The sequence below is a fragment of the Drosophila nasuta genome, chromosome 3 (genome assembly GCF_023558535.2).
Source record: "Drosophila nasuta strain 15112-1781.00 chromosome 3, ASM2355853v1, whole genome shotgun sequence".
NCBI classification, from domain to species: Eukaryota; Metazoa; Arthropoda; class Insecta; order Diptera; family Drosophilidae; genus Drosophila; species Drosophila nasuta.
This window is the reverse complement of record NC_083457.1, coordinates 17,900,955-17,910,560: the sequence shown is the minus strand read 5'-3', so window position 1 is coordinate 17,910,560 and position 9,606 is coordinate 17,900,955. Positions and strand designations below refer to the sequence as shown.

The 9,606-nt window shown below is 34.8% G+C and overlaps 1 protein-coding gene across 2 annotated transcripts; it reads left to right on the top strand.

The window, feature by feature from the left end:
- Positions 1 to 7,019: 7,019 nt before the first annotated feature.
- Positions 7,020 to 8,433, top strand: LOC132792346 (serine protease grass-like). Of its 2 annotated transcripts, none has more exons than XM_060801661.1 (4): positions 7,020 to 7,251; positions 7,312 to 7,513; positions 7,577 to 7,619; positions 7,680 to 7,791. In XM_060801661.1, the coding sequence occupies exons 1-4, from the start codon at positions 7,114 to 7,116 to the stop codon at positions 7,705 to 7,707; spliced, it is 411 nt and encodes a 136-aa protein (XP_060657644.1). In that variant the 5' UTR covers positions 7,020 to 7,113; the 3' UTR covers positions 7,708 to 7,791. The 2 variants fall into 2 exon arrangements, with proteins under 2 accessions (XP_060657644.1, XP_060657643.1); XM_060801660.1 differs by lacking the exon at positions 7,020 to 7,251 and adding an exon at positions 7,935 to 8,433 and having other exon boundaries at positions 7,464 to 7,513; positions 7,680 to 7,874.
- Positions 8,434 to 9,606: the final 1,173 nt, after the last annotated feature.

Genomic DNA, 9,606 nt, shown 5'->3' with positions numbered 1-9,606 from the left:
AAATGTATGCAATGGAATAACGTCAACATGGACGCTAGTCTCTGCGGCTTAAGGTCGCTCAACCTCAACCTAAGCAAGACATCAGGCATCAGATAATGTTCTTGAGATGATGATGATGATGATGACGAGGACGACGAAGGAAGAGAGTGCAGCAGCTAGCCAGGCGCAAACTTGAAATGAATTTGCATAAACTTTTAGCACGAACAAAGCAGCAACAAACACCAGACTTTGGCCTAAGCTTCACGCTGAGCGAGGTGCGCTGAACAAGTTGCCAAGCATTTTATTTATGGTACACAGAAAAATAAATGCAAAGAGGTCTCAATAACTGGATAATTCGAGATTTTTGAAAGCTAACTTTTTTAATCTCATAATTCTTAAATCCGGTATTAAAATTTCATATTTAAATGAATCTTTTTTTAAAAAAGCTAAAAAGTGATTTTTTTTTATATCATTAAATATTATTTGATTAAAACCTTTTCCTGAAATATTTTGTATCCATAGTTTTTAAAGCTGCATATGGGTAATTCCATGACGGAATTTGTCCCGTGCGAGACTTTTTACAGTGCACTGCAGTGAAAATAACATAAACTGAAACAATTTTAAAAATAAGTGAATGTTATTCTTAAAGCTTTAGATAAGCATTATATTTAGAGCTAATATTGATTTTAGGAACTTGTTCTGCTTTACGATAACATATATAAATTCGTTCATTTTTTGGTTTAGCGTACAAATTCCGATATGGAATTACCCATATTAATAATAATTCACGATAGCTTTAATAACTTAACCATGAGCAAAACGACTGAGCGAGAAAACAAATTCCAATTGTATAGGGAATTGCGATTAATTCCAGTATTTTATGTAATATACGAATAACTGATACTAAGTGTAAAGTATAGTTTGATAAACTTAAATAACACTGCTTTCTGCTGACTGCTGTTCTACTTTCGACGACCACTGTTCAACTTCTCACGACTTATGTTCTGCTCTCAGCAACTGATGATTTATTACTGACGACTGATACCGATAACTTAGTGCTTATCGACTGGCTAACGTCAACCGATACCGAAAGGGTATATCGACTAGCCTCCATCGCTGTTACATTTATATTCTAAATTAAGTATTAAAGGCATATATCATCTTTTTAATCCTCAACGCTTAGTTCATCAACTTACTCCTGAATGATGACATAAATATTTAATCCATTTAAGTATTTTTTTCTGTTGAAACTCTTTTTATTTCATGCAGTTGGCAACCCTCGCAGCTAGTTGGCTTTTCGGCAACTGCCAAGATAGCTGAATTGTTCCCCCTCGCTGCCCTCACTCCTTTCTCACCATCTCTCAACGTCTTGGTAAATTGAAATATGCTCTGCTTTTGCTGCAAAAACAAGGTGCTCAGGTGCCGCATCATAGCGAGGTAAGGACACGTAAAGCAAGGGCTGGCAATGTTCATGATTTTTGACAAGGGTTGGCACTGTGACTGCCTTGTCTTCTGCCCTTCTATATCTTGTCTGTCTGCTAAAATGACTTTATTTGCAATATGGAAATATTTTTCATTATCCTGACGCTGCTCGAGCTCTTGCCTTGGACCTGTTCCCTGTTATCGTTCTCGTTCTCGTTCTGATTCTCATTCTTTCCAGCTGCATATGTCAATCGATGTCAGTCAGGCTGCCAAGCTCTCAGCTCTACTATGCTACACATACTCTCTGCTCTGCATAGCTTGCGGTATATTTTGAGCTTGTCTCGACATATTTTATGGCAATATTTTTGATGTACCGTGTTAGACACGCACACACACACACACACATATGTTTCTCTGCCTGAATCACCCACTTACTTTGCAATTTCGCAAGACAACGTGAATTGATGGAACTCTCAAGCAAACAAATCAAATTTTAAATGGAAAATAGCACAAGTTTCTCAAGCTAGGTCTGACTTAATTTAACACATGTTCTACATACTGCACATGACTTTTTAGCATTTAAAAATGACTTATTACCCTTTTAAATGCTAGAAAAAGAACAAAATGTCTGAGAAGTTTTAATCTATATTAAAGATTTATTCAATTTGTCAGCAATAAAAACAAAATTATATATACAATATAGAAGAAATAAAAGCACAGACAGCAATATAAGTTTTTTTTTATATGTATTCTTTATTTATTTACAATCTATCTATCTAAAGATAATAAGTAAATTCTATGACGAAGAGAATGACAGAAAACTTTTAATTTTTTTTTACATGTAGAGGTTATTTACAAAAAATTGTATTTACTACCTCTCTTTGGGTTGTCTAAAGGGGAGATCAAGTGGGTGGTGCCTTTTCAGGCGTCGGCGATGTTGGCTAAGCAATATATGTAAGTAAATGTGTTTTCAGATTTAATAGAATATATGCAGATTAGCTTATTTCAGAACTTAACATACTAATATTCCAGCATTAAGTACTCGCTATCAATAGGATAGAAACGTATTATAACTTACAAAAACAACTTCAGTATTTATGATTTCTCAAAATTGGATTCTTCAAATTTTAGAAGTTATTTAAGAAATTCTTTTGTATGGGAAAAACACCTACTGCTCTTAGTTGCAATCTGGTATATTTTGTACTCAGTGGTATATTTTAAATGTAGTTCTATATAGCTTTTGGAATATTTTAGAATTTTTGTGGTATATTAATTTTGTATATCTTAAGAATAATACCGTACTGTTTTGCTTTAATTCAAAATGGGTATCGGGTATCGAATAGTCGAGCACTCTCAACTGTAGCTTGTTTACTTGCTCTATTTTAATCGCAACGGAATCGCATAAGTATCAACTTTTGCATCAGCCGGTCCATTTCTGCATGCCAGTGCATATCGATAGTTTAGTTGCTTTATAAAGAATTTGAAAATAACGCTGTCTTTACATAGAGCGTTAAGAGTAGAGTCGTCAGATAGAGCTTAGACTAAAGTCGTCGCCAAAAATTGTAATAGAAAAGATGCCATAGAGTCGTAAAAGTGAAGTCATCATCAAAAAAATTTAATTTAATTGACACTAATATGTTATATAAATACTTATTATGAATATAATACTTGTGTAATAAAAACCAAATAAAATAAATGTTTATTTGTCATGTTTTATACATTTATTTAGAGCATTCGACGAGAAACACATCAAGTAAGGGAAAAATCTAAAAAAATAGAAATGTTGCAAACAAATAACTTTAGGTAGAATATGACAAGCTACGTTTTACAATTAATGTTTAAATTTACTACATTTTATAGTTTCCTTAATGGTATATATATTCCAATAACTATTGCACTCAACGGGCAATTAAATATTTCAATTAGAAAGAGCAAATTAAACCAACATTTAATTATGAGCTTTTCAAATAAATTCAAAAGTTCAGCTAATTAAAGTACTTAATAGGCAGCACTTAATATTAATATTGAATTCAAAATTATAATGTTCGCAATGAAGCTAATCAATGTTTTAAGTGCAATAAAGTCAACAGCAAACTAAAGGTTAAGCACTTTTATGCTTTCAACGTTCAGCTTTCATCATCAATTACATAGTAAGCATATTACGAGCATCCATGGATATTTGCGCAATGCAAAGCATAAAAATCTCCATCTCTTCTGGCCAGATGCCACACAACACATATCGAGCTCACTCGACTTGAATGTTTGCTCTTGCAGATGATGACTTTATCAGAGTCATCTGCAGAGGCCAAATGCAGAGAAGATGCGTGGACAGGGAGGAGGGGAGCAGGCAAAGAGACGGGCTTGACGGATATGTGTCGAGTGGCGAATAAAAAGAGTGAAAGTTGTAGCACCAGAGCAAACAATTTCGCAGCTGCTCTTGAGTCCACAGGCTGAATGTGCATTTGTCCGTTGGGAATTGATAAAAGTGCTAAAATTCCACATAAAAGGGGAAAAATTTGTTAATTATTTATGAAGTCGAGTTATGATTGTGTTTATAGCACTTGATTTGATATAAGTGCCAAAAAATTACACAGAATTAAACTTATCGCTTATATATTAAGTTAAGTTATGATTGTGTTTATAGCACTTAATAAAATAATTTCAATTAATCGGCACATTTTACTTACTAAAATTCCCAATTGGATTGGTGCTTGGTTAAGTTAGCTTAGCAACGTTCGAATGCAAATATTGAAAGTGGAAAGCAAATCGCAGAGGGAGAAAAAGAATTTCCAAAGCTTTGCTCTGCTTTTTATGGCCACGTTTTTTATGCCAATTGCCAGGCAAGGACAACAATTACGCGCATTATCCTTTCGTCTCCAGACTCAGACGAAGACAGAGAAAGAGAAAGAGAGAGAGAGCGAGAGAAAAGGAGAAGGAAAAAGACTTTAGCTGGAGCCAGAGCCAGAGTCGAGTGATAACACGGCATTTGCTTAAACAAGCATAAATGTGAGTTGCTAAAAAAGAAAGAAGAAAAGTTCCCCGGCCATTTTAATTTGGCTAAGTAGCGCCAGTGACACTGACATCGACTAAGCGAATGCCAGAGTGAGACAACAATACTCAGCTAAAGAGTGATAGAGAGAGAGAGGGAGACAATATGAAAGGTTGCAAATGCGGATACGGATACGGATACCTTTCTGTCGGGCTAGTTCTAAAAAATACAACAACAACAATAAATGCGCTAATTTAATTTTAACTTTGTTGGCAGCTGGACAGCCCCCTCTTCCTTTTCCCCTTCACCTTCTCCTAACCCTGTCCCACTTGCCTTCACAGCCTCTGCCTTGACGGCGTGTCTGTTGGCTTATTCTCTTTTGTGTTTGATTTCGTTGTCAGCGTCTTTTGGTGCTTTATGCTTGTGGCACACTTTCCGCAACGCATTAGCCAACTTCCCCAACTCCCCAGCTGGCCAATCCTTTCTCCTTCCTTCCCCCTCCCTTAACTTAACTGAGGCGAAAGAGTAAAAGTAAAATATTTGCCCGGCCATTGCAAGTGAGCAGCGCTGATTGCGGCACTAAAACGAAACGAGTTCTTGTGCGACGATAAGATTTTCCAGCACAGCCCTTACTTAATTCCTTCCTACTCTGTATACCCTTGCTTTGCCATACACAATAAACCGCCACCATCACCCGATTTAATCACACTGAAGTTTGTCCATTTGCCGCTGGCCATTTTCTTTTTTTTTTCTGTTTTGCGTTATATGTTTAATACCCGTGCCGACTTAAGGAAACTATCCGACTTGCTTCTGTTCCAACTCAAGGCAGACTTGCATTAATAGAGCGCAGGTATTTTATAGTCGAATTCATTGGCGTTACTCCAGTTAAGTCTATCTTATGGACAAAGTTTGCGAGTGGCTTTACGGCAGTTGGCACCTACGCCCACAGTGAGTTACGTTTGCCAGCCCGGGCCTGACAATCGACAGCAATTTGCCACAGTCGCTGCCACAGTTGCTGCTACAGTCTCTGCTTGAGACGCGAGTCAGCAGCATTCATCGCCGTGCGGCATCATTGACCAAATTCGTATTCACAAAGCATCCGATAAGCATAACAGTTGTCGTCAAGTGAGCGTCGTGCCGCCGGCAAACACCTTACTCGGTTAAAGATGGAGCTGAAACCTTAGCTGTAGTTGTCGATGTGGAGTTCGAGTTCGACTTGGAGTTGAAGTTGGAGTTGGGGGCAGCAACAAATCGTCGCCAGCTGCCATCGACAATAAAACGTTTTACAATGTAACTAAGGCGACGACATGCCGACGCTTTGGACGTGCCTCCCTTCTCCACGCACCCACTCACCCACCACTTGCCACCTTGCCACCCTCGACTTTGAATTGAAAATCCTTCTCATGTGCTGCAATAATGTGCTGCGAATCGTCTGCGCCAAGTGTAACAATGTTAATAATTGTTTATTGCCACATCTGACATCTCTGCCCTACAAAACCATCGAGTCTCTTCGCTATTCAATGTCGTTAAAGTAATCGATTGCAATTATCAACGGAAACAATTCAGAAAGCGCAATCTGAAAAAACCTCCTTCTCGTTCTAGTATTGAACTTGACATGGAATACATTTAATAGTGATAAGAATTCTCAGCAAAGCTACTGTGAAGCTAACTACACAGAGAGAAATATTGCGCTCTTACGTCTGACAATTCTTGATTTTTAAAAAATGCTTTAAGCATGTAATCCAGATTGAAATCCCTTAAATTCATATTATAGAACTTTCATCTTGACTAAAGAATTTGCCTTTGACATTATAACATCAGAACTTTATCAAGTTTTTTTCTGTGTATATACGAATGTGAAACGATCTCTTGGGTATTCAGTTTATTTATTGCATATTAAAGTACAGTATAATGTCGATAGTGAAATCTTTTTATTTTTATATAAAAATAGCATTTAACATTCCCAATGAGCTAAACTCATAAGTGTGGATATATGTTTAACTAACCCATTCCTAGATAATAAATCAATTTTGCACTTTCTGAGCGGTTTACAAAATTTTTCGTAAAAAAAAAATACAATAGAATAAAGACCTATGCAATCTTTCTAATCTATTTTTTATTAATTATTAAGAAATAGATATAATTATAACAAACTTGTGCTAATCAAGCAACATGAGACAAATATACCTAATATGTAACAAAGTTACAGTCATGTATGCTCGACTGTAAAATACCTACTACCCTTTTTGAATAAAAGCAAAACAGTACAGTATTATTCTTAATATATGCCGAACAAAAATACAAAAATGAACCCAAGGCCATGTTTGGTATATCGGTGAAATACCACATTCAAAATATACCATAGAGTTCAAAATATACCAGATTGTCAGCCAAAGTAGATAAAACCCATAATTTGCTAAACAAAAGTATTACTTAAATAAATTCTACCATTTTTATAAGATCACAATCAAGTTCAAAACTTATAATACCCTTCTATCCTATGAGTAGCGGGTATAATTATGTATGTTACACACAATACTTTTAAACTTTCTATAGTGCAAATATAATTTTGATAAGCCTGGCACTTATAAAAGTTAATCCATTTAGTTGTTGGCTCAGTTTGCAATTTACAATAATGAGAACTAGTCTATTGATATTTGCGCTTAGTTTAGCGTTTGGTTACAAGTTGTGCCTGGCTGAAGATGAAAGTTGCCTAAGAACCGATGGAAAAAGTGGATATTGGGTGCTTAAAAAAGCAATGTCCAAAAATCCTCGACATGTTAAAGCGGAGATTATCCGGAATTCCATTTACGGCGGAAGAAAGAATATATATAAATCATTCTAGATGTCCAGGCTCAAATGTAGCGTACATCTTATATTAATAAGCTTAAGCTAACTAATACTATTCTTCATTTATTCAGCGATTAGTGTGCTGCGAGGAAGACGTAAAGGTGATTGAAGGAATTCGAGTGTTGAGAGAGCAAAATTGCGGTCAATTTGGTACTATGAAAACGATTGGAGGCAAAGAAGTTGAATTAATGTCCAGGCCCTGGATGGTTTACCTCACTATAAACTACAATGCAACTGTTAGCTTTAAGTGTGGTGGCACTCTAATAAGCAATCGTAAGTAATATTGATAATGATAATAATATATACTACAAATATAATCAAATTTTATATACACAGGCTATGTACTAACCGCTGCACATTGTTTTAAAAATGGAACAATGTGAGTTATAATTTAATTGTGCATAATTTTTTGGATTGAAAGCATTTTATTTTATCACAGTCAATCAGTTCATTTGGGGGGAACATAATCTATTAACGGAAATAGATTGTAAACAGAAGAGAGGATCATTGATCTGCGCACCGAAAGTTCAAGTTATTCAAAATAATGAGGTTTTTCAACATGAAGAGTATTCTGCGAGAACTAAACTCAATGATATTGCCCTGGTGAAGTTATCAACAGATGTATTATTTTCAAGTAAGTTAATTCTCGTTCACTATTCAACTTGAATATAAATATTGTGTATTTTAATCATAGACAGCGTCAGACCAATTTGTTTGCCACTGAATGAAACACTGCAACAATTATCGAAAACAATCGACAAATTCTTCGTTGCTGGTTGGGGAGAACTTGGTCGCTATCGGGCGTCTAATGTTCTAACAGAGACAATTGTCTCAAATTTAAATAAGACACTCTGTGATCGATCCTACAGTGGTATTCCAGCTCTTGGCTCAACTCAACTCTGTGCTGGTGACATTGGAAGAGACTCTTGTAGTGGCGACTCTGGTGGTCCATTAGCCTATGTGACCCATCTGTATAATAACTCGCAACGCTTTGTACAGTTTGGAATTACCAGTTATGGATCATCAAATTGTGGTGATGGCAATCCAGGTGTCTACACAAATGTCGGCGACTATATTCGCTGGATCGCCAAGAAAATTGCCACCAAATAGATTTTTATATTATACAAATTTATGTACAACATATATATTTTTTTAAATTGAATCTTTAATACTAATATTTCAATGCATTACTAATCATTCAAAATGTATATTATTTTTATTTATTTATATTTTTTTAAATTGAATCTTTAATACTAATATTTCAATGCATTCAATGCAATCATTCAAAATGTATATACATATGTTACTACTCGCAAATATACAAATTTACAAATCATTTTCCCGCTGTCTTATCTGGACTAAAATATATATTTACAAATTACTGACTATAGAAAAAGCTTTTGACCATGAATCAATCATATAAATTATAAAGGTTGCAACCCATTAACTAATAGGCTACATTTTTTTTATTTGTATTCATCTATCAATTTTTATATAATGTAAAAACATTAGTGCTCGACTGTAGGATGACCTGTGTTTATAAGTGCACTTATTAAAAAAAAAGTACTAAGAACAAGGTTTTAGTCATAGTATTAACAAAGTAAGAAGCGACAGTTGAGTGTGCTCGACTGTGAGATACCCGCTACTTGGTTTAAATTAGAGCAAAACAGTGTTGTATTATACATAAAATATACCATATTAGTATAACGCAAAACTACTAAAGTATACAGAAAGCTATATTTGGTATATTAATATAGTAGTTACTACATTCAAAATGTACCATTAAGTCGAAACAATGCCAGATTGTCGGACAATACATCCAAAAAATTGAAACAAACTTGATCTGTGTACATATATCTCTATCTCTTATAACTTAGTCCCTGAGATATAAACGTTTATACGGAAAGACGGACATTGCAATACCGTTTCAACTGTTGATGATGATCAAAAATATATATACTTTGTGAGGTTAAAGATAACTCCATCTACTTTTTACACATATTTTTTGCAGGTACTTAGTTTAACAATAGGGTAGCAGTAAGCTAAAAGGTGCATCGAGAATATCAACATCTTGAGGAAAGACCAAGTTCCACTAATTAGAAATAATCGTACACTTTTATTATATGATTAACGAATGTTATTTTATTATAATAAATATATATTCATATACGAATTATGCTTACATTATTATATAATTAGCCTTCAGTTCTACGAAATTATTAAACAATCTTCTTACGACATAATTATCATCGAATCGCGATACAGCAATAAGCGAATACACTTTATGGGATTGTTTCGAGAATTTTGTTATCTACATCTATTGATATAGGTCTAATTTTGCTAACTTTGCATTTTTCAGTTTAATC